Source organism: Cydia pomonella, chromosome 25, assembly GCF_033807575.1.
Source record: "Cydia pomonella isolate Wapato2018A chromosome 25, ilCydPomo1, whole genome shotgun sequence".
Classification (NCBI taxonomy): Eukaryota; Metazoa; Arthropoda; class Insecta; order Lepidoptera; family Tortricidae; genus Cydia; species Cydia pomonella.
Genome location: NC_084727.1, coordinates 481,991 through 508,698, shown reverse-complemented (window position 1 = coordinate 508,698; position 26,708 = coordinate 481,991). Strand labels below are relative to the sequence as shown.

The following is a 26,708-nucleotide window of genomic DNA, read 5'->3' as shown; positions in this document are numbered from 1 at the left end:
TTTCGTAGCCATCTATATAATGTGGACACAAGATTCCCGGTTTGTAACTAGTAACGTATTATAACGGTACCACACCCGTTTGGTAACTAAGTTTCGTAACTAGTATACGTATTGGGCCTGACCGTTTGGTAACTAAGTTTCGTAGCCAGCTATATAATGTGGACACAAGATTCCCGGTTTGTAACTAGTTACGTATTATAACGGTACCACACTCGTTTGGTAACTAAGTTTCGTAACCAGTATACGTATTGGGCCCGTGCGGTGCAGTTCCGCTTGGTAACTAAGATTCGTAGCCAGCTACATAATGTGGTCACAAGATTCCCGTTTCGTTACCAGCTACTTAACCGGAGGTACAAATCAGTAATAAAAAAATTCCCATTTTGTACTTAGTTATAAATCTTCAGGTGATAACCAAAAAAATTATTAAACAAAGATTGATCTATTTTGGTACTAAGACGTTCGACATCAAGGTTGAGGTAGGCACTCGTTAACTGATGTTAAATTGGTTCCAGGGACCTCTGCGTCCCCCGCACGCTGACGTCGACGGCGTGGGTGCTGCGCCAGCGCGCCAACAGCCGCCTGCTGGCGTTCAAGAACGCGCGCGACGCCGACGGTTATGTTGGCCACTTTGACGCCAAAACCAAAGTTGCCAACGAGAATTATCAAGTCAAGGTACGTTCCACATACTAAAGCAAATAATTGTATCAAAAGCTTCTGAGATAGATATACAGTGTGTTATAATGGTATTGGGGAAAAAATTACAAATTACCGCTTTTGGTAAGAGTTCTACTTGCGACCGTTCGGAACACCAGACTGATCGCTCTTAACCTTTTGAATGCCAAGAACATCTACAGTCGTCGTTACTAGTCGTGCCCACAGCGCCAAGGACACCTATAGGTGTCATGGCGGACGCTGTCAAAGTAATCTTCACACTTTCGAGTAAGGTATACATTAGCTCATTTGCGCCCGGGAGCTTGGCGTTTGAGTGATGTTTGTGTTTATGACATAAAGCGTTCAAAGGGTTTACCATCTAAGCTATCAAAGCTTGCCAGAAGCAAATTTTTCCACGCCTTCATTTTTGCTTATACACCCACGCCTTGAGACATACTTACATAATACATTTTTGTTCAAATAAACACAATTCAATGCCCTTACCGGAATTCTAAACCGAGATGTAAAAATTGCTACATGTGTTTACAGATAGCAGTGGGCCCCGGGCACGGCATCTACGAGGCGTCGATGACGTATCTGGTCAACGAGGACAAGTTCATGATACACACGAGGGACATATCGAGAACTAACGCGTAAGTCACACTCGGAGTATGATAGCAGATGGCCCCGGACAAGCGTCTACGAGGCGTCGATGACGTATCTACTCAACGAGGACAAGTTCATGATACACACGAGGCACATATCGAGAACTAACGCGTAAGTCGCACTCGGAGTATAATAGACACGGCGTCTACGAGGCGTCGATGACGTATCTAGTCAACGAGGACAAGTTCATGATACACACGAGGCACATATCGAGAACTAACGCGTAAGTCACACTCGGAGTATGATAGCAGATGGCCCCGGACAAGCGTCTACGAGGCGTCGATGACGTATCTACTCAACGAGGACAAGTTCATGATACACACGAGGCACATATCGAGAACTAACGCGTAAGTCGCACTCGGAGTATAATAGACACGGCGTCTACGAGGCGTCGATGACGTATCTAGTCAACGAGGACAAGAAAGACATAATTAACATAACAACTCAAAAAAATATTGACGTGTAAACATTTCTTTTTAATACTGAAAACGTTAAAAGTTTGTTACTTAACTTATATTTATCATTGCTCTTATATACACCGTGGGGCAATTAAACCAGACAGATTTTAACCACGCATTCCTAAGCCCATAAGCAGCAAAAAATGTTTATGACTTAGCCAAATTCACCGACAAGAATGTTTTTGTTTGCGTGTATTGCACATGACACGTTATTTGTACTTACACCTTAGTGAAAAAAAAATCATTACAACAAATAAGTAAAGTTCTTTTTATTTACATATAAAAATTGCGAGTTTTCTCTAAAACTTTAATGTCTGTCAGTAGGTATGTCTAAACCAAGTCACACAGTGGCATCGTCACAGCTAAAAAAGGCGATTGTCACTAAGTTATAATAGAAACAAATTTTCACAAAAATTTACTTTATCTCCAAAACAAGATCGATCTCAGGAAACTTTGTATGACACTTTAGTCTCTAAATGCGTTCAAGAATACGTTTAAAATCTGTCGGGTTTAATTGGCCCACGGTGTATAAATACTATTACACTTAGCCTTATCCCACATTAGTATGTCTCTCACGCCAGTGTTCTAAAGAAAATACTCTTTCCGCAAGGATTATCGTACATTAACCCGTCTGTGCTGTATATTAGTGTAACGCTCGCAGAGTGACATTGACAGCCGGCATCACGGGAGGGACAGCAATATAATTATACGCGTGCAATAGAGACAGCAACAGACGGGTCAATGCACGAAAATCCCTTGTACCTTGTAATTACCAGCGAGTGTAATGTTGTCCTTGTCTAACAGTTACAGGAGCGAGCCGGACTGCATCAGCAAGACGCACCCGCACTTGAACCCGTACTGCTATTGCCGCTGACACCCGCCTATAGAGCGGGAGATACTTTAGTACCATTTCGTAACTTTAGGTAACTGGTTACGAAATGGAAACAAACCCAGTTCGTAACTATTGTCATCAGCCAATAGGACGGGAGATAGTATAGTACCATTTCGTAACTTTAGGTAACTGGTTACGAATCGGGAGCTAACCCAGTTCGTAACTATTGTCATCAGCCAATATGACTGGACATAGAGTGGTCCTATTTCGTAACTTTTTGTAACTGGTTACGAATCGGGAGCTAACCAAGTTTGTAACTCTTGTCATCAGCCAATACAGTATGTATATTAATTAAAACCATTTACTCAAACCCGTTAATGTTTAGGTCATAATGAGTAATTTTTACTATAGGATCAACCCCGAATTCACGAAGTAAAATTAGGCTATTTCGTACATAGGAGAGTCAAGTTATATTTTTCGCAAATTCGGGTTTGGCTCCATACAAGTGGCTCAGTATGACCAAAGAGAATTCTAAACAGAGGTAGTGTCAAAGAAAACTTTGTAGCCACAGTAAATTTACTGCCATCTTTCGACACATGATTAAAACTTTTAGAACGCCATTTGACTTTGATCCTTATTCTTTCACTGATATGTGTTAAATTTGTTAAATATCAAAAAGTGGCGCCATCTAATAGATCGAAACGTCAAAGCTATGGCTAAAGCTACGCCACAACCTTTGGCCTATGCCCGGTAAGATGGCGCCACTTTTTGATATTTAACAAATTTAATATATATCAGTGAAAGAATAAGGATCAAAGTCAAATGGCGTTCTAAAAGTTTTAATCATGTGTCGAAAGATGGTAGTAAATTTACTGTGGCTACAAAGTTTTCTTTGATAATCCACCTCTATAGGGAGCGTGCATGAACTGTAGGAGGCAGCACAGGAGCCGTCAGATTTTTGGCGCGAGGCGTAAATGTGATGTTTATTGTTCCGATGTAGCCCACAAGATGGCAGCACCTACTATGCACAAGAAAACACGTGACATGTAAATGTGCATGTTTATGGTTCCGATTCAGGCCACAAGATGGCAGACCCTCCAACGCGCACGGTCCCTATTTCAAATTCTCTTAGATACGACCTAAATATTAACGGGTTTGAGCAAATGGTTTTAGTTAATATACATACAAATAATGATGGGAGATAATGTAGTCCCATTTCGTAATCTTTGGTGCTAGTTTCGCCGCCAAAGTTAACGCACACAACATGTTATCTAATGATAGTCAAATTTTAAAATAAGAACACAAATATCAAAATAGTAGTTTATTTGACTGCTACATAATGACAGGCATTAAAATACGAGTGTGGGATTATGAAACGAATGAAACGAGTTTCATAAAAGGATCACACGAGTATTTTAATGCCTAATTATGTACAGTTACATACACAGCTTTATCTACATCAATATCATAAGCTTCAACATAATAAAGTGATTTTATACTTACAAACTAATTAAAATACGGAAGGTGGAGGTAAGGAAATAAATGTCCATGTACCAAAAAGTATCATCAAAAAACCTTAAATAGGTGGCGCTACAATACCTAGAGTACTTGAACAAAAAATTCAAATCATAGACAGCGCACTTCACTCCGTCAATAACGCCTAGGTTCTTAGCTACTCTAGCGCTACTCTGGAGAGATTTGGAACTATTATTTATAGCTGACAGCTGGACATTTTTGCAACAGTTCTACCATAAGAGATGTCACTCCTGTTAATTCCAAACTCCATAAATTAAAAGACAAATTAAACGTCAAATGGCGGTAATGCAAAGTTTTACGTGCATGTCACGCATCCGCTGTTTTTTTTATTCAGACATACTAGAGTCGGGGCTGATTGCCATGTCGATCGATATCAAGAAACATGAGAAATTTGCCATTTTTTTTTTGTAACTGACGCTTAATTTCGAATAAAACGTCATCTCGACTGATATAGGGAGCGTGCATGAACTGTAGGAGGCAGCACAGGAGCCGTCAGATTTTTGGCGCGAGGCGTAAATGTGATGTTTATTGTTCCGATGTAGCCCACAAGATGGCAGCACCTACTATGCACAAGAAAACACGTGACGTGTACATGTGCATGTTTATGGTTCCGATTCAGGCCACAAGATGGCAGACCCTCCAACGCGCACGGTCCCTATTAGAATAGAGACCAAATCAAATTTCTTTCTTAGGGATGTTCTAAATTTGAATGTAATTAAAGGTATCAACGATGCACCTACAGATACAGTAGGGCTAAGATGGTCGGCTCTTTATCATTTGTCACCATGCCTGTCACGTTCTAACAAGTATGTAAGTGCGAAAGTGACGGGCATAGTGACAAGTGATAAAAATGGAACCATGATGCCGCCGCAGGTTTGTTAATATAGACAGTGAGTTTATCGTTTCTGCATATACAAGGTGCCCGTGAGCATTGCGAGATATTTTAACGGTGCATTCATGATGGGAACAGAAGCAAAAAATGTTATATTACTTTTTGTGACATTCGACAAAAAAAACAATTTGTTTTTGTTTTTTTTTTTTCCCTTTTTTGAACCCATAAAACATAAAACGTAATTTTTATTGATAAACACATAACCTAAAATTAACTAAAAAGTTTTTTTTTATTTGGGGGTAGCCTCTAGAATACATTTTTTTTAATTTTCCGATGTCAATCATTAGGTATGTCCTCAGACTAGACCTCAAAGTGGCAATACCGCAGTCAAAAATGTGTTTAATACCGACTTACGGCGAAAGAATGATTTCGAAAAACATTTAATTATCTCTGAAACTAGGTATAATCCAGAAAATTTTATATGACATTTTAGTTTCTAAATATTACCAGGAATGCTTAGTTCAAATGTCTCGCAATCCTCACGGGCACCTTGTATTATAGGAAGGTTATGATATAGATGTAGATAAATTAATATTTATTAATTTTCTAGGTATGTTAACATAGGTCTTATTAACGAAGCTTGTACAGTCGCCATCACATATATCGGAGCGATCAAGGCGCTCACAAATATCTGAACACGCCTCTATTATCAGTGCGTGTTCAGATATTTTTGAGCACCTCGGCCGCTCCGATATATATGGCGAAAGCACTCGATCTAAAACCTTATTGGATTTTCTTTATGTTTTTATTTAAATATTCACGTGTTTTATTTGGCCAGTATGTTAATTATGTGTTCAAAAGTGTAGGCATAAAGTTTCAAAAATATCTCGGGAAATTAACATATCTTCCAATATGATGTTTCCAACAGGTAACATTTCAGAACTTTCCTAAATTGTTTGAAACTTACAGTAACCAAAGATTTATATTCCGTATAAGATTAATAGTCTAAGAATAAAGCGTGCCTCGAATAATCAAGAAAAATGTATGCTCGAATAGATGGCGATACACCTTTGATATACTCGAGTAGATGGCGACACCGTTTGATATTTAACACCAGTGAAAGAACATGGGTCAAGTAGCCATATGTCATTCTAATGGTTTTAGTCCTGTGTCGATAGATGGCAGTAAAATTAGTTGCATACAAAATTTACTTGGACAATTCGCCTCTATACTCAATTCTCTTTCATGTAACTTTGTTCATCATATTTAACATTTTAAATTTATTTTTAATAATGACGGATTGGTATCGCACTTCAGGAAACAAGGTCTTACAAGAGTAAAATATAAAAGTCTTGTAGGTACAATGAATAAAATCTAAAAGTCTTGTACAATGAATAAATGTGCAAGTCTTGTACAATGAATAAATGTGCAAGTCTTGTACAATGAATAAATGTGCAAGTCTTGTACAATGAAAAAATGTTTTACTAATTTCCTCAAAGGTTAACTGGAAGAGATCCCATACAGGGATAAGTTCGCCTTTGTTGTATTTAATTTACTCTGTAACTGTGTTTTTATTTCTATGTACAATAAAGTATATACATACATACATACATACAAGTCTTGTACAATGAATAAAGTCTTGAACAATGATTAAGTACTAGCTAGATGTGTAGTATTTTCATATTTCATATTTTTTTACAAGGTTTTGTAGGTCAAATCTTGCAAGTTAAATTTGACCCACTTCCCCGTCTCCGATGAAGCTGAAAATTTGAATGCGCAGTAAGTCGGGTGACAATGCAATATTATGGTACCATCGAGCTGATCTGATGATGGAGACAGAAGCCATAGGAACTCAGTGATAATACAACGCAACCTAATTGTGTTTGGGGTTTTTAGAATTGTCGGCAGTGATTTTTTCCACTTTTTCATTATATCTAAGAATACTAATATCTAATACTCTACGCACAAATGAATCTTCTCAATTTAGAATATTATTAAAAATAATAACCCATCTATTTAATTATTTTTTTACTCTTCGACTGTACTGGTTAAGACACATTTTTACTCACTTCATTATGGTGGTCACACTGCTTTGTATGTGTGCGTAAAAATGTGTATGTGTGGGTTTTTAGGGATGTGGACTGGTCGATTTTAATAATTTTGTAGCTCCAGCTACAGCTACGTTTCAAATGTATGAAAACATAGCATAGCACATCTCTGGTCGAAAGGCACCCTTAGTGTTATTTGGCTGCTGTTTTCTGTAAGGTGGAGGTACTTCCCCAGTTGGGCTCTGCTCTAGATCTGGAATGACATCCGCTGTGCTGTGCTCTACCACACAAAACTAGATGACATTCACAATGCCCATACCTCTCTTTTGGACGTAGTTTAAGGACATACCCGGGTCCGATTAATTACCTACCCTACACAATGAAACTTACCAAACGGAATGTCTTAAAAGAAATCTAGTCATAAAAGATAAGGTAACGAACATCAAGTATTTCCTGAATCTCTTACTTTTTGTATAATAACGCATTCATATTTTATTTGTGCAGTAAGCTGCAGGGATAACGGACACTGCATAGAAACTTTGCAGGGGGGGTCAGTTATCACTGCAGCGTACTATACTTGTCAGTTGGATTTTATGTATTCGGGTTCTATTCGTAATAAATAATCATAGATTCGGAACGAGTTAACTCTGCAGGCATGTGGCATGACAAAATGTGGCATTGTCATCATTAATGTTAAATTCATATGTAAATATTACGTTTATGGGCAAATCAACTTTTTGTCCGACACAAATCTGATCACATCTTTTAAACTTCGTTGTAAAATTTCACCTTTAATGGTACATTACTATAGAGGCCAGGAAACGAAGGGTTGCAGGCCAAGTAGATATAGACAAAGGTAGGGATACGCGGCCGGCAACCCCGTATCTCGCCGAGATTTGTATAGTGCTTTTCTCAAAATTGCGATAAAAAAATATAAAATCAGTCAATTTCTTATATTCGTAGTTTTGCATAGCTAAAAACAAATTACGAATCTACTACTATTTGAGGGTTGAATGCCAAGACGTTGTGTTACAATTTGACGATTCGAAAAAAAAATATCTTTACAGGCCTAGGTGTGTAAGGCTGTATGAAATTCCTTTACATATCATCTTCACTCATCGCACCGGATACATAGTATTTTCCTAATTTAAAGTAAGTTTTTTTTTTATATTTAAAGTAAGTTATGTCAACATTTCATTGCAAGATTGAAAAAATAATAATATTGTAATTTTTTTCTGTTTATGTTAAAACATTCAAGGCTCTCAATTGTTAAATATAATAAACTGAAAATTTACATTTAGAAAACCCATTTCGGGGTAACTCCTGAGATGTTTTGAGTAACGCAAGAGTCAAAACTGTCGGTCAAAAAGTTGATTCGCATGCCACTTCGTTCCGTTCAAGTCGATGATAGACGGACTCGTGAATATGCTACGAACCAGTTAGCTTCATCAAGCCCAGTCGTCGCTTACCAAAATGTATAGGAGCGCTAATATCTGTGTTTTTATAGAAAAATGTATTTTTTTTTCTCAAACTTGCATGGAAATATTGCCATCAGGTTCGCAATAATAGGCTGCAAAACATCTTGTTACGTGCACATAAGCAAAGTGCGCTGACTATGAAATTACGTACATCATTTCTGGCTTAGGCCGGCAATGTGACCGAAGCGCGCAACACGCACCGTGACATACATTGACCTTTTTGGTTCCATATTTGGTATTCCATATTTTAATCTTTGCATTTTTTGAGAAAAACATTACATACCTCGGACGGAATAGGAATTACCGGCCTCGTGTGCATAAAATGACCCTTTATATCACATTCGGCCGGCAAGTCCCTATTTCCCGGCATTTGTAGTTAGGTATGTATTATTTTATTTTTGTTACTGTATAAAAAAAATAGGTATTTATACTATTAATAGTATTTTTTTTAATAAATGAATAAATAACTAATAGTAATTCCTTAAGACGTGAAAGAGACGTGTGTATCGTTCGTGCTTGCTCTAAAGAGTACATGGATAAGAAAGATAATAATATAAAATAAGGTTTTGTATTTTGTCATGAAAATAACTCGTAAACTCGTAATATGAATCTTTGTTTGTACATATATGAATACAAATTGTAAATAAATTATTTGTTTTTATTACAAACAGAAACAAAAGTCATATACAAAAACCGAGTCGGACGGATCTATAAAATCGGCAAAAAAATTATGTCTGTTGTATGAGAGCTCTTAAATATTAATTTTATTCTGTTTTTTAGTATTTGTTGTTATAACGGCAACAGAAATACATCATCTGTGAACATTTACAGACAGACAGATAAACGAACGGACAGCGGAGTCTTAGTAATAGGGTCCCGTTTTAACCTTTGGGTACGGAACCCTAAAAACTAACCGGTGGCCGAGACCGCGTTCGAACCAGGGTCTTCGTTAGCTTTCACGGATAAAATCATAACCTTTAGAGCCCCATAACTACGTAAAATAGTAGGATTAATCACAGGACATAACCACACTAAACAAACACCTACACAATATGGGTAAAACAGACAGCCCCATGTGCAGAGCGTGCATGGAACAACAAAACGCATTCTTCTAGACTGCAAACAGGTAGAAGTATACAGGAACAAATATCTAGGGACTCCGTGCACACTAAAGGATGCAGTTAGCAACCTGAAAGCCTTGCTAGGGCTTCGTGGAGGAGCTGGGGTGGTTAGAGTAGCGCTAAGTACCTCGATTTCACGCAAAATAGGCACAATGGTTGTTGATTTGAGTAAAATGCTCGGAAGCACTAAATAATTAGGTCCCCGTCGCAGCGGCACCCGTTCCAAAAACAACCGCCTTTGACCCACAGATGTACATGGGCTGGTTTATATTTTGTTGTAACTACATACTCTGTATCTTTAGGTATTTAAATAAAAGTAAACAAAATCTACCCTCAAATGGCTCTTTGAGTCAGTTGAGGGTAGATGAAAACATTACATGATCAAATAATGTTAAAGTCAGGACTTCCAGTGATAGATCCAGGAGGTTTTGTATTTGGTTACCAATAAATGTTACAACTACCCGAAAATGTATACAAAAAAAATGTATTTAATGTAATGTAGGTATGTATGTAATGTATTTGTATAAATCGTTTACTTTTATTTAAATAGCTAAAGATATAGAGTACTTAAATCGACCGGGATATGGACCGTAAATACCTTTTGTATTGAGTTCGAGATCTTGATATTTATTTTATCCGAAATAAATGCTTTCATTCATTCATTTAGACGCAGTTACGAGTACATGCAACTTGTTCATGGGTAACTGGAGATAGCGGGTGGGTGTCAAAGTTGTGTAGACCGCGCTTGTCTACTACTTTCACGATGTAAGGAAAGAACCTACCCCAAAGAGTATAATATATAGGACAAAGAGAGCCCTCTTGTGGAACTGTTGTGTATCCATTTTGAAGCGTCATCTCTAATTCTTAACCAAAAGCATTAACGTCAATATTACCTATCTATAGGGCCTGTGTTTACACATTGATTAATGTTTAGTGCGAGTTTATATATTTGCTACTATTATAAATATATCCGATTGCTCTAATTATAAAATGGAAGTGTTTCTTTAACTTTGCTCAACCCGTTACCATCAAGATGTCGTCTCTTGGAGTTCCCCAATCCAAGTGAACGAGTCTGTACAACACTCTCCTTAGCTTCCGCTTACCCCTACCACTTCCTAACTAACGTGTTGCCAGGTAAGTCATGACACATTACCCATTACTCTCACATTAATTTAGGTATTTTCGGAATGTTGCCAACGTAAAATTCATATTTGCTTACACTATTTAGTATTATTATTAAGAAATCATGACACTACAAATGCATAAACTCATACCAAACACTAATCAATATATAAACAGGATCATATATAATTTGTTATATCAATAGTTTTGCTCCTCCAGTACCCGTTAAAAAACAACTTTATTATAATATTTACTTGATGTTAAATATATTGGCAAACAGATATTGTAAAGACATGCAAGTAAGTAGTAACATACACTGTTACGATACTAAGTACGATTTTAACAAGAACATTATTAAGTAGAATTACCGGATAAAATAATTTTAAACGGCTGGATAATATAAAGAGGAGCACGAAACACAATTACGCATTTTTTTTATTTTGCGGGTATGCACAAGTTTTGAGTCCAAGGGCAGAGAGCCTACCGCGAACCACGAACGAAGTTTTGCTACTCTGACGTACTTGTAAATTTTTACGTAAGTGTGATAGAGAGGTAAAATTTCGTTCGGGGATTCGCGGTAGGCCCTCAGATAACAGACAAAGTGTAGCCAACGTGGATGCGGGGATGCCATATTAAAAAAAACAACTTGTGTTAAGTGAAATAGAAGGCGCAATTTTTTCGAATATAGGGCTTCACAGGGTTCACAGGCGACTGTCCCCCCCCTGGCCCACCCCCAAACATCGAAAAGTCCCGAAAAAGGAATCAAATTATGGGCCAATTTGACATTGACTTTTATTTTCAACCGATAGAGCTGTTCAAGTTTCAGGTAAAGCCGACGGTTTTATGCCAACGATTATAACGCCATCTAGTGACGAGTAGCAAGCGGCCAACTTTAATGAATCCCCAATTTCAAATAAAAACTTCTACGCAAGGGATCAATGATAAATAGTCGTGAAATACCCTTAACATGATAGAAATGAATTTATCTCTTGATACCCACAGTCACATTCATACCATCGGAGGTCGAGAAGAGACGTGTTTAATTTTGTCAAATTATAGTCAATTTAGAGGAACCATGCCGGCACCTTACCACGATAGATGGGAGAGGACGAAGCGGTACTTGCTACGGAGCTGCCTGGTGGACCCACGTTAGTATTTCTCTTACTTTGTCCGTTTTATAGTTGCATTTTTTGTCATACCATACAATAAAAGGTAGGTAGGTACTTATCTGATCGAACACAGCGGTAGGGCCGTCTCTACTATGTACCTACCTACATAAATTATGCTCCAAATACAAAAAAAGGCAATAAAAGACTACATTTTTTGTTATAAATCCCATGTGATAAAAATGTAGATGTCTATTACATAGAATAAGTTTCTGGCAGAAATAATATTTGTAAAAAAACAAAAGTTACTTATCGTCGACAGTAATCACATCCCAAAAGTATCATATTATTGCAAAGTTTCAGATAGACACGATAATTAGAAGGTTGAAATAAGTGTCCGACCGAAGATTCGGTTTCGGTATAGAAACTGTTTCGGACGAAGGTTCAGTTACAGCCAAAACCAGCAAAAACCCTTTGGGCCTACGCTAGCTGACGCGGACGCCCGCCGCGTGCGCACGCACGCGGGTGCTATTTGTAGGTGAAATTCGCCGCACGCGTCCGCTTCAGTTAGCGTCGCTCATACTATTTTTCGTTAACCCGCTCGTCCGCTCCGTGCACCCGCGCCAGCTAGCGGAGGCTCTTTGGTTGAAAACCCAGTTTCTGTCGGACACTAGTTGAAATCGACTTTCAAGATTTTATTACCTACATTGTAAGATTTTTAAGTTAGTAGCAAGTTAGGCGGCGTTCGTTTAAGCGTCATACTTCTATGAAATTATGACGTTATAAATAAATATTATAGTGACATTCTTACACAAATTGACTAAGTCCCACGGTAAGCCAAGAAGGCTTGTGGTGTGGGTATTCAGACAACGATTTATATAATAATGAAGGTTGAGGGAGGCGATGGCTGAGATACGCGTCACACTCGTGAGGGTGCTGTTAGTGAAGACCGGTCTGTTTAAGCTTACACGGGCTACATGTTATGTTATAAGTATGTAACTTTACTTTTGAGTGGCATTAACGTGAGACACTTCATTCGGTTCTTGTCTGATTTTTTTTTTGTCTTTTAATAATTTATATAAGAATTCAAGCCTTGGAGACCCTCTACATCTCTAAGGATAATTTAATGCTTTTTTTTATATTTTATCTCTGAAACTTAGAGACATACATCTCTAAAGATTTTTGTATTTGTTGGTTTTATTTTTTATCATAGTTTTTTTGGGTAATTTGACATTTAGAGACAGTATACATCTCCAATAAAGTATTTATAAGTATATATTATTTCAACGATTCCATATTTGTAATTGTATTTTGTAATTTTTTATTAGGGTTCCGGAGCCAAATGGCAAAAAACGGAATACTTATAGATTCGTCATGTCCGTCTGTCTGTCCGTTTATGTCACATCCACTTTTTTCCTAAACTATAAGAACTATACTGTTCAAACTTGGTAAGTAGGTGTATTCTATGAATTAACATTTTTACACAAAAATAGAAAAAAAAACATTAAATTTTGGGGGTTCCTCATACTTAGAACTGAAACTTAAAAAATTTTTTTTACATCAAATCGATACGTGTGAGGTAGTGAGGTTTCTAATATAATTTTTTTCTAAACTGAATAGTTTGCGCGAGGGACACTTCCAAAGTGGTGAAATGTGTCTCCCCCCCGTAACTTCTAAAATAAGAGAATGATAAACCTAAAAAAAATATGTGATGCACATTATCATGCAAAGTTTTACCGAAAATTGGTTTGAACGAGATCTAGTAAGTAGTTTTTTTCTTAATACGTCATAAAATAAAAATAAAATATTTTTTCTTCAAACCCATACATGTGGGGTATCTATGGATAGGTACTCGTAGGTCTTAATAATGATATTGAGGTTTCTAGTATGATTTTTTTCTAAACTGAATAGTTTGCGCGAGAGACACTTCCACAGTGGTAAAATGTGTCCCCACCCCCCTGTAACTTCTAAAATTACAGAATGATAAAACTAAAAAAATATATGATATACATTGCCATGCAAACTTCCACCGAAAATTGGTTTGAACGAGTTCTAGTAAGTAGTATTTTTTAATACGTCATAAGTGGTACGGAACCCTTCATGGGCGAGTCCGACTCGCACTTGGCCGCTTTTCTGTTTGAAAAAATGGACATGTAAAAGTGATTTTTGATAATATACAAATACTTAAATACATAGAAAACATCCATGACTCAGGAACAAATATCTGTGCTCATCACACAAATAACATCATACCGGGATTCGAACCCAGGACCATGGCCTTCATAGGCAGGGTCACTACCCATTACGCCTGTCCGCCTGACCGGTCGTTTATAATAACACTTCATTGCTCAGTCTGTCCATCCAAATCGCTCTATCTATATAAACGACCGCCGATCTGGCCTAGTGGGTAGTGACCCTGCCTATGAAGCCGATGGTCCTGGCTTCGAATCCAGGTAAGGGCATTTATTTGTGTGATGAGCTATAGAGGTATTTCTTCTTGAGTCATGGATGTTTTGTTTGTTTGTTTAAACTTTATTGTACAAATTTACAAAAAGAGTACAAATGGCGGACTTGACGCCTTGAGGCATTCTCTACCAGTCAACCATTGGGCTAAACAGAAATAGTTTGGTGCAGGGTTGTTAAGAGTTGATATAGAAATAGACACAAGTCGAGACTACTATGCGCTATGATACTATACTTACGCAAATATACATTTTAAATATACCTACATATATACATACCCAATATTTGATGTATTTGTATATTATATATGTCGTTGTCTGAGTACCCACAACACAAGCCTTTTTGGCTTACCGTGGCACTAGTCAATTCGTGTAAGAATGTCCCTATAATATTAATTTTTTTTTTTACTCTTTAAAAATAAACTTGGATCGCTTCCTACGTATGCATACGCAAGTAACAACTATTGTTACTTCCAGGCTTCCAACTATCTCCTATACCTGAAGAGGACCGCTCGTCGTCGCCGAGCAGCGACAGCAGCTTGCCGGACCTGATCATAGAGCCGGAGCCCAACCGGCACGATGACCCGCCGAGCTTCTACGAAGGTCTAGAACGACGGATGATGCGGTACTACCGCAAACTGTTTCTTGGTAATGTATCTATTTCTGCTCCAACTATCCCTTAAGCTGGCCGTACACACAAGGGTATGCCTGCGCATGCACAGGTAAAACGGAGCGTGTGGGGCGTTCGACTGTGCAGTTTCCTATACAGCTTTGCCTGTACAGTTGGACTGTACAGGCAAAACTGCGCAGGCATACCCTTAGTGTGTATGGCCAGCTTTATACTTGAAGAGCGCTCGCCGGACCTGATCGTGGAGCCAGCGTCGGGCACAACCACGCGCCGTACTTCTATGAGGGTCTAGGGACCTACCACGCAAACCGAAATTCGCAAATTGCGGGGATCTTTCTCTTTTACTCCAATAGAAATGCCTGCATTATCATCAACACAGCTGGCCATTCGTAAACGCTTCTTCGTAAAGATATCTGTTCTTTACTCAGTATGGCAGGCCTTGCATCATGTTCAAAGTCTAGTTTGTAGTTTATTTATTAACCATAATGTTACATGATCATTAACATGGTAAGTCAGCATTTCACAATATTATAGACAATCCCCTTTATTCATAAACGTCTACTAAAGTTGACAAGCCGCTAATAATCGTTTGTCCCTTTCCATCATACCCATACGTCGGAAAGGGACAAACGATTATTAGCGGCTTGTCAACTTTAGTAGACGTTTATGAATAAGGGGGTATGAATTTACTATACGGTAAATACGCTTAATAATAATAAAAATCTATTTACAATTTGCTTCAATTAAAATATTTTGTTATGATAAATACTCAGTAATCGAATACTTGTAAAACTTATAGAAAGCCATTTGACTTTGATCCTTATTCTTTCACAGATATGTGTTCAATTTGTTTCTTATATCAAAAAGTGGCGCCATCTTACCGGGCACTACTTAAAGGTTACGGCGCCACTTTCCAATCTTTAACAAATTTAACACATATCAGTGAAAGAATAAGGATCAAAGTCAAATGGCGTTCTAAAAGATTTACTACACACATACACTAAAGTTTTCTTTGACAATGCACCTCTATTTCAAATTCTCTTTGGTAATGACGACACAAATACATGGAAAATGACACACGTCAAAGACAAATCTTGCACACCTCGATCTCTTTTTGTGTACGGACGAGTCACAACATGCACCGCCATAGGTACAGTTGTACCTATGCCTCGGGAGAGGGGAAATACATAGTATGAATGCCGTCTCCCTCCCCGGTGTTGCTCGAAGATCTCAATACTTACAAAGAGACACCAAGCTGCATATTGTAACCTGGTTGTTGTTACTGAATAATAGTTATTTACGATACAAGTGCGAAAAATAGGTAATTCGCAACCTATTCGCACATGTATCGTACAACGTTTTACAGTACATATAACCCTTTAAATTTTTTGACATAGTTACATAATATGCTAATTTACGCACTAGTGCGGAAAAGTGGCACCATATGTACTGTAATAGTACATTACGATGCAAGTGCGAAAAGTAGGAAATTGGAAACGAGTGGCGATAAATTAAAACACGACCGAAGGGAGTGTTTTAAATCGACACGAGTTGCAAATTGCCTATTCGCACATGTATCGTACAACGTTTTACAGTACATATGGCCCTTTAAATGTTCGACATAGTAACGTAATATGCTAATTTTCGCACTAGTGCGGTAAAGTAGCACCATATGTACTGTAAAATATTTTTTCTCGTCGACTGTAATGGTTGATTTACGATTTCGTATACCAAACTGTAATTGGGTACGTTTCATGTATGGGCACAAAACTTTACTATAATATTCATTTCGAAACGGTTTAGTCAACTATTATGAAATTGACCAATTGGAATCACAGCTCGCCGCGGTCAAGAGGAAGAAATAAAACGATAGCCCAAATTAATTATTTATTTTAGGTTGTATAGTAGAAACAATTGCTTTATAAGTCATGAACGTACAGTCAGCGTCAAATACTTCGTAGCAGTCAAAGTGGCCAAATAGTTCGGTACACCATACTAAATATATGGTGTACCGAACTATTTGGCTACTTTGACTGCTACGAAGTATTTGACGCTGACTGTACATGTGACACCTTTAACCCTTCTCCAGACATAGTACGATTTATCGACCACATACGCGCCATTAGAATTTCAACTAAGGTTCAAATTAGATTGCACTTTCGGAAAAAGTGACTTGCCTTCAACTGAATTATCAAAGCTGGATTAATCGGAATAATATATTTGTTTTTTTTCTGCATAGGATATTTTGCTAAAATGAGACTTTATTTTATTTTCAAAACTGAGTAATACTGCATTCAAAGATTTAAAAAAATAAGTTACTTTGTCTGGAAATCGAACCGACTCGAATGTGAAAAAAAAACATCCTGTATTTTTATGATGCCAATCGAAAGAATGCATAAAAAATAAGTCATCTCAGAAATATGATATCTCAGAAGAAATGAACAGAGTAAAATTTTTGATTAAAATTTCAAGATTCGGTATAATTCCCAGAAAAAGTAAGCAATTTTCAATTTTTTTTTTAGAAATTTTTTGAATGTAATATACCTAACTTACTTTTAAAAATAAAATAAAGTCTTCTTTCAGCAAAATATCCTATCTACGATATTTATGGTACTTTCCCTTGATGTCCCATAGTCATGGGACGCCCTGTATACGTCCCACTGCTGGGCACAGGCCTCCTCTCATGTGCGAGAGGGCTCTGGCTGTAGTCCCCACGCTAGCCTAATGTGGATTAGTTTTAACTATTTTTTTTTGTTGACTCGTATAAAAAGTACTTATTGTATACAAGTAGACTTATTGTATAGAAGTACCCCTACAATGGAACTGGAACCGGTAATGGGACATAAAACCACAAAGTGTGAAAAATAAGTAACTAAAACTAGTTTATAAACACTAGCAACATTTTACCATAAACAAGAGTCATAGAGCTTCTCAAGTTTGATGTTTCATTAAATTTGCTTTTTTCTAAGAAATTTGCGCCAAGCCAAAAGTTGTCGTGGAACTGAAAATATAATCAGTAAGAATTCTTAACAACTCCGTTAAGAGAGGTGAGCACGTATTATAAATTATAATAAATTATTTACTTTGTGGAAATTAGAATGTGTTTTGTTAATTTCATTTACCATGACATCAGGTAGGTATATAACACATTGTGTGGTGACTCCAGAATGTAAAAAAATGATATTTTGCCCAATCCCATTATAGAAGCTGTAAAACTGCATACCTCCTATGATGGGACAATATTGTACAATGATGCTTGCCACGCCGTAATTTCATGTTTTAAGAATACAGTACCTGGGCGACCGAGCTGTGCTCGGTTATAACTATTCATTGTAATATGGTGGTGTATAGGTGATAATCTTAAATACATTTTTTTACTAAATTAAACTTGTCTAAAACAATAAAAATTAAAAATGTATATATAAACTTGAACATATAAAAAAAAACAAAAGTTAGTCACCGGGCGAGATTCGAACCCGTAACACTCGTTTCTACCCGTCCGCGTCTTAACCCGCTGGATCAGACGGACAGTGGTCGGCAACACGAAATTATCGACCATATTCTGCGTAGAAAGAAAAACACATAAAAACTCGAAAACACGCGTTTTCCCAAACATAAGACTAATCTAGATCGATTGTATACCCCCAAAAACCCCCATATACCAAATTTCAGCGAAATCGTTAGAGCCGTTTCCGAGATCACAGAAATATATATATATACAAGAATTGCTCGTTTAAAGGTTTATGATAAGTAAAATGTAGTTAAAGTTAACAAACATGTCAACTACTTATTTTAAAATTTCACGTTTGTGGCAGTATGCTATGACAGTCAGTAGCATTACTGCAGCAGTATTGCAACGCGAGGGTAAGTAATAGAACGTATACAAACCTATAATATATCACTCTGAATGTATAAATTCAATTTGTATAATTTTGATCGGAATAACATTCAATTGCAATAACATGCAATATGTATAACAACGAATTCTATAATTGTAAATTGTATAATAAACACTACATATATCATTGTTTACGATAACATTAGAAAGGTATAACGTTGAAATAATATAACATACAAAACAAATATCATCCATTAAAAATAACAACTGCATGTATTTTTGCAAAATATAATGTACTTTTCATTGCATAATCGATTGTTTTTTTTTCTCACTACCGAAATTACATTATTTAAATATATTTTTGTGTGTTAGTTAATGAACAGATACAGTTTTTAAATTATTATGAAATGAGCAATGTATTTGAAACATCTATACTATGCGAATTTATATTTCAACGTAGTTTGCTCCGTATTTATCTATTACATATTGCAGCTTTTTTCTGTGGTAATTCTGGTGCTAATTTCTTTATCTAGAGGGTCACAGTTCTAACCTAACCTAACCCACTTTTCTGTTAACAGTTTCTTTTTCCGAAGCCTCAGAGTTCTAACCTAACTTGCTACCTATTCTGGAAACAATTTATTTATCTAGGGGGTCACAGTTCTAACCTAACCTAACCCACTTTTAGCAGTTTTTTTTCTAGTAGTGTGTTCTATGAGGTTTGAAATTCTAGGTCATCCTACTAATTTTACTACTTAATTATATAAGATGATATTTATATTTTAATATGTATATATTATGACAGTTATATGAAATGAGCTTAACTTATATGTATATTATACCAAACAGCCATATGCATGTCGTATGTTATATTATTTTTATGTTATACTAATTGAAAGTATACGTTTACTTTATTATACATAAGATTAGTATACATTTTTAACGTTTGTAAACTGAAATTATTCCAAAAGTGCGTATATATTATAGGACGCACCCAAATACCGTAATGTAATGAATCTCGTATGCGACTTCTCTCATAGTCTAAATGAGCCCTAATATATTGAATTGTTGAATAAAATACATTTATTTTAAATTAATATCGATGTTCCCTATTCTCATTCTTATATTTCAGATCGCTAAGGTCGTGTACTCATGTCTCGTTATCGGGGACCCGTCACTAACTCGTAGGAACTGAGTCACGAACAGACAGATATCTTTACGAAGAAGCGTTTACGAATGGCCAGTTGTGTTGACGATAGTGCAGGCATTTCTAGGACTTCTTACAAACTTTTATTTTACTTGCAATGTTTGTTTGTATGTATGTATGTATGTTCAGGTCAAATCTAGCAAGCTAAATTAGGGCCGCCATGGCCTCTCATGTTCAAGAAGCGCCGGCCGAATATTCCGCCACGGCACTATTAATGATTTGGTCCGTCGCGCGCTCGCCACCGTGTCTGTGCCTGCGGTTTTGGAACCCGTGGGCATGGCGAGGGACGACGGCAAGCGTCCTGACGGAGCCATGTCAGTGCCGTGGAAGCTAGGAAGGGCCCTGGTGTGGGACGCAACGTGTGTCGACACCTTTGCACAGTCCCACATTCAGGGGACCCGCATTCGAGCCGGCGCTGCCGCTGACCAGGCCCAAGTACTCAAGTGCCGCAAATACTCGACGTTGCTCGACGACTATGAGTGTGCGGCGTTCGCGGTTGAGACTTTGGGTCCCTGGTCAGCCGACATGAAAATATTCATGGCAGCACTGTCGGCGCGGCTGGTCGACACCACAGGGGACCCCAGGGCTGGCGCGTACCTCTCTCAACGTATTTCCCTTGCCATACAGAGAGGTAATGCCGCCAGTATCATGGGGTCCATGCCGCAGACCGACCTGTTAGAAGGGGTATTCTCTTTGTAATTGGTTCTTTTTTTTGTAGGTAAGTATATTTTATAGTACTGAGATGATTTTATTTTATTTCTAAGTTTAATTTTAGTTTTAATTCTGTAAAATTAGACTTATTTCTCGTAATTCGGTTAAGCTGAAACTACTGAGCTGAAGGAGGAGGTGGCCATAGGAGAGTTCCTATGGCCACCTCCTGTGATAAAATAAAGCAACCAATAGTGTTTGTGTTTGTTAGAATTGTCTCGATGAATATTAGTTGCCTTTTGAAAAAAAAAGTAAAATCAGCTGTAAAAGCTTGTTTCAAAAACGAAAAATTTCGCAATAGACGTCTTAGAAATCTAAATGTACTTGTCGTGTGACGAGCAATTTACAAGAAATCAGTTGGGTTGTGTAGTATCTATAAATCATGCTGTGTTATTTATCGAATTACAAACTAAGAATTTTACATGTTCCAGGTGAGAAAGACAGTGATGACGACAGCTTCGACTTTGAAGTAAATCGAAGTATGGCCAGCACTTTCATGTTACATATCGACCAAAGGGAAGATGATGTAATAAGAAATGATGAAAATATAGATTCTAATGTAGATGTTTCAATGACAAGTGAGAAACAATTGACAAAATCTACAATCAAAAGTGATGATGATGTAACAGTAAAAGAACAGACATATAACGATAAACGAATAGACACTTGCTCAACATATAAAGATACTAGTCGTATATCTATTGATGATTCAAATTCTTCAACTGTTGAAGATGAGGACGAGTACCTTCAATCGATCGAATCTCCGACGAAATACAGTGAAACTGAGACGGAACTGAGCGAAATCATTGAAGTAAATGATAATAAACAAATCGATACCGAAAAGAGATTAAGCTTAACAAATAGATCGGAATCTGTTGAGGAATTTAATATAAGCAGGCAATTTGTAGCACTAAGAGAATCTGAAATAATAGAAACTAAATCAGTTTCAGAAGATTCAGCCCAATATTGTCATAGAATATCGACTACAATTGCAGAAATACACAAATCCCCAATAAGATCTTCAGGTCAGTTTGATAATGGGAGCCCTGTGTTGATACCAAGGGTGCTACAATTCGGTAGAACAGTATTTGGGTCTAGAGCTGTCAGGTTTCCTGGGCAGAGCTTTAACGATTTAAAAACTTCTGGTGAGTACAACATAGTATACTATTATTCTGAAGTTAGCCTATGTTACCAATAATTTCAAATAGGATTTTTGTAACGTACCTACGGGAGATCTTGAAGGTAGATTTTTAGCACATGGTGTAGATTTGACACGAAATTAATTATATCGGAAAATTGCATTTTAGATTTAACTGTATAATAATTTTGTTTTATTTTACTTTCCAGGTGAAAATATTTATAATGTTCCAACACATGTAGCTGAACCCTCAGATAAACAAGATGTAGAAGAACCAGAGACAGACATGCAAGGACTACTAACAGCCAGTGAACTAACAAGAATTAGTATCGATAAAATATTTGACACAGAGGTAGTAAACATTATCGGAACTGACCATAACCAAGAAGATGCTGTTGATAAGAGTCACGAAATACATAGTGGAGATAATTTGCCAGAAAGTAAAATTGAAAGTGACATAGACCATGACAACCATGAACCAGACCAACAAGACAAGGCTGAAAAAACAGACGTACAAAATGCATCCATAGATTGGAATAAAGATGGAATAGACGATGATGAAAATTCCTTCGATTTTAGAAAAGGAGTAAGGAAAGCACGTCAATTTCTTGTCGATAGTTCAGATGAAGAGTGGTTCGAAAACTTGGTACCTATCGCTCACAGTTCGCAGAAATCCATTACAGATTTTGAGCCCGTGGAGGAGATGAGAGAAGCTCGAAGGTCTGGCGGCGGTAATGTGTCCTGGCGCGGAGAGATAGATCAAACAAGTCCTGCATTAGTATTTGAAACTAAGACAAGTAAGTATGGTCAAGACATTATCTTTAAGACTCAAGAACTTAAAAATTTGGTTCGCATTTAGTGATATCACATAAAATTCACACAGGATTTTTTTAATGAAGTTATTGGAGATCTATGGAGGTATATTGTAACCACCTTCGAGCAACATCGGCTTCCGACATGACCACACTGATGCAACAACCCTAAAATAATTTTGATACTATTTTTAAGGTTCCGGAGTCAACTAGGAACCCTTATAGTTTCGCCATGTCCGTCTGTCTGTCTGTCTGTCTGTATGTCTGTCCGAGGCTTTGCTCCGTGGTCGTTAGTGGTAGAAAGCTGAAATTCGGCATGGATATATAAATCAATAAAGCCGACAAAGTCGTACAATAAAATCTAAAAATTAAATTTTTTTGAGGTTACCTGCCCTACACGTAAAGTGGGGGTGAATTTTTTTTTCTGCCTAATTTGCCTATTTGTTTAACTCGCGTGAAAGGTACCGTTTCATCCCTTGGTTAACAATTTACTATACTTTAAGCTCCAGTTTAGCTTATTGTGATGGAAGAGTAACTACGGAACCCCACACTGAGCATGGCCCGACATGCTCTTGGCCGGTTTTTCTTTTATACTTAAGATACTTTAAACCTCTAGGGTTTGTGTTAAGATGGGAGTTTAAAGAATGTTCTACAATGGTGACCTTTTGAATTGTTTTGTTAGGAGTAAATTATAATAGTGTAGTGTTATCTGGAATCCTACTTATAAAATACATATTGAAAGGATGAGACGATTGCAAATAAAAACCGGCCAAGAGCATGTCGGGCCACGCTCAGTGTAGGGTTCCGTAGTTACTCTTCCGTCATAATAAGCTAAACTGGAGCTTAAAGTATAGTAAATTGTTAACCAAGGGATGAAACGGTACCTTTCACACGAGTTAAACAAATAGGCAAATTTGCATAATCAGTACCTAATTAAAATAAGTCTTTTTACTATGAAGGGGAAACTTTTTGCGATAACTCAAAAACAGCTAAACTGATCATGTCCGCTATAGTTTTCATTTAATTTCTTTCTTAAGCTCTACCTCCATGATTTTTTTCATATTTTTTGGACCTATGGTTTAAAAGTTAGAGGGGGTGGGACACATTTTCTTTTTCGTTCGGAGCGATTATCTCGGAATATATTCACTTTATCAAAAAATGTTTGTTGAAGACCCCTATTAGTTTTCAAAGACCTTTCCAAGGATACCCCACACTGTAGGATTGAAGCAAAAAAAAAATTCACCCCCACTCTACGTGTAGGGGAGGCACCCTCAAAAAAATTAAATTTTTAGATTTTATTGTACGACTTTGTCGGCTTTATTGTTTTATTTATCCATGCCGAATTTCAGCTTTCTAGCACTAACGAGCACGGAGCAAAGCCTCGGACAGACAGACAGACGGACATGGCGAAACTATAAGGGTTCCTAGTTGACTACGGAACCCTGAAAAGGGTTACTAGACATCTTGCTTATCGCTGAGGGGTGGAACAGGCTGCCAAGCATATAACGCTAGACTTAAACAACTTATGCTTAGACAACGTCCATAATGTTTATTTAGAGTCGCCGTCATCGAAAACGATGAAGTGGATTATATCTTGTGCCTTACTCTATGTGCGTCGTAGTTCGTAGTCGAACTAGTCTATTGGCTCACTCCCCTTTGCCTCGCCTGGCTCGCCTATACCTACAACAAGCATGCTAATAAAATCCCTTCTTTGGATGTGTTTCACGACAGTGAAGCCTCATTCAAAAACAAATTATTATATATACCTCAGCTATCTCGGCTAACTTAGTTACTTTTGGAAATTTTATTGTTAGTATTAAGTAGGTGTTTTGTTAATTAGTATCATTTGTACTTATTCATATTTACATTAAGCTTTTATTCCGAATCTTAACTTAAATAATGCATGCTGTGATTGCCTTTAAGTGGGGGGGGGGGATCAATTATAAATGTGCTCTTTTACTATGTGAATTGTATCTTCTGTTGGTGATCCTAACAACAAATAAACAAATAACAACCAACCAGCATAAGTTATTTTCTTCTAATCTAACTTGACTTTATGTTGTATATTTCCAGGTGCAGATAGACTTGAAGATATATCCTCTGCCTCCAAGAAAATCAACGCTTCTATCGAAAGAGAAACGAGCGCACAAGACAGCATTAAAAAACAACGCGATTGTGCTAGAATTATAGATAATTTTTGGTCCTCGTCATCCCCGGAATCCAGTCCTGAATATTTGCCAAAAGATAATTATAAACGTAAACATAAACGTTCGAATAAAAGATCAGGTTTAAGTGATGACGCACCGCCGAGCAAGAGGCAGAAAAATGAAGCCGTCCAAGCTAGTTCAGATGGGAAATTCAACTGGGAGAAATTTAAAAAGGAGCTAATAGTAGGCACACCTCTCGTATACAGGTTGTGTAGGAGTAAGGACCATAAATCTTCTATTCCTCCAAATATTCCTTGATTCCTATAAATTGACTTTCTGTGGTAAGAACTACATTTTTGTATTCTTTTACTACTTTTTTGTGTCCAATGATTTCTTTATTATGTAACCAAAAGCTGGCATATACTGAATATTTTTAGTTTTTTTTTATCAAGTGAAGAGTAAGAAGGAAAATAGTCCATTAATTTCTTTATTATCTAACCAAAAGCTGGTATTATACTGAATATTTTTTGTTTTTTTTTAAGCAAGTGAAGATTAAGAAGTAAAATAGTCTAGAAACAGTTTTGTAATTTTTTTATTATTAAATAATAAATATATTAGTAATGTACTTTCACGTTTATGCAATGTAATATTTTATATTTCTTTACTAATAATAAATATATTTTGAGTAGGATACATACGAGTATTTTCTTGAACTATGTAAAAAACCGTAAAACGGAAAAAATCCGCCTCGGCCGATATTGATACCTTCTCTGACACAGGCCGAACTTCTCCACCAACTAAATAGTTACTGGTATTCGCATTCGCTTAAATACCATGGTTACACTCACGTGAATTCGTCGCCAAGTTCGTCGCCATTGGCGACATGTTTCGAACCCATCGGGGGTCCTTCCTTAGGCTTGAGTGCTCGCGACGGCTGCACTACGTACACTGCGCGCCAACAGCGACGAATAATTCACATGAGTGTAACCAAGGTATTTAAATATTTTAAAACAATTGTTCTATATTTTTGCTCCAAATTTGGAGCCAAAAACCGGAAAATTTAACATTTAAATTTTTATCAATAATTTTATTGTCACCACAGTAGTGTGGTAACTCCAAATAGGGACCCATATACAATAAGAAATTGAGCCTCTATAAAATAATTGTATTCAGCATGACGTTTTAATAAGAGCGTGACATTTATCTTATAATGGCGGCGGCTAGGTTCTTGAGGCTCTAAATGAGACCATTTAGAGAAATTAGAGCCATAGTAGACTATTTGATTATATTAAATGGCATGTAGGTAGCCGATGGTCCTGGGTTCGAATCCCAGTAAGGACATTTATTCGTGTGATGCGCTATAGAGATATTTCTTCCTGAGTCATGGATATTTTCTATGTATTTAAGCATTTGTATATTATATATTATATATATCGTTGTCTGAGTACCCACAACACAAGCCCTCTTGGCTTACCGTGGGACTTAGTCAATTTCTGTAATAGAATGTCCCTATAATATTTATTTATGTAAATATATATTGGAAGTTTAAAAAAAAATACAAAACCTGATGCCAACTCAGAATCGCAAAAAAATAATAATCTCAAAAATTCCAAGTCCACTACGTCACGCACATAAAATTAAATATTTTTCATGCTACAACGTAATGTAACTATTTTTGACGGAACGGACGGATTACATTGACACTTTATCAGGCCTGATATCAGACCCGATTTCGGGCCCGAGTAAGAGTATTGTGTGTCGTTAAGTCGAGTCATCCAATCTTTTAATCTTCTTATCACATAATACACAAGAGTATATTTTTTATTTAGTTTGGACACTATGTGGGTTTTTAAAGTACTCAAATGCCTAAAATTTTTTTTACCAACTTCACAGGGCTTTTTTTATAGTGTGTCACACACGA

General features: G+C 37.0%; 3 protein-coding genes across 6 annotated transcripts in view; 2 read left to right on the top strand and 1 right to left on the bottom strand.

The window, feature by feature from the left end:
• The window catches only part of LOC133531518 (uncharacterized), a 57,198-nt gene extending 51,271 nt beyond the window's left edge, over positions 1 to 5,927 (top strand). For all 4 annotated transcript variants that reach the window (XM_061869782.1, XM_061869781.1, XM_061869784.1 and 1 more), the window contains 3 exons: positions 513 to 672; positions 1,201 to 1,304; positions 2,580 to 5,927. In XM_061869782.1, the coding sequence (XP_061725766.1) occupies positions 513 to 672; positions 1,201 to 1,304; positions 2,580 to 2,649 (334 nt within the window). In that variant the 3' untranslated portion in view covers positions 2,650 to 5,927. The remainder of the gene's footprint in view (positions 1 to 512; positions 673 to 1,200; positions 1,305 to 2,579) is intronic.
• The window catches only part of LOC133531521 (ommochrome-binding protein-like), a 302,438-nt gene that overhangs the window by 63,826 nt on the left and 211,904 nt on the right, over positions 1 to 26,708 (bottom strand). The gene's annotated exons all lie outside the window — the stretch shown is intronic.
• LOC133531519 (uncharacterized) lies at positions 21,073 to 25,478 on the top strand. The gene is made up of 3 exons (XM_061869786.1): positions 21,073 to 21,835; positions 22,038 to 22,625; positions 24,714 to 25,478. Exons 1-3 carry the CDS (start codon positions 21,073 to 21,075, stop codon positions 25,103 to 25,105), a joined length of 1,743 nt encoding a protein of 580 aa, XP_061725770.1. The 3' UTR covers positions 25,106 to 25,478.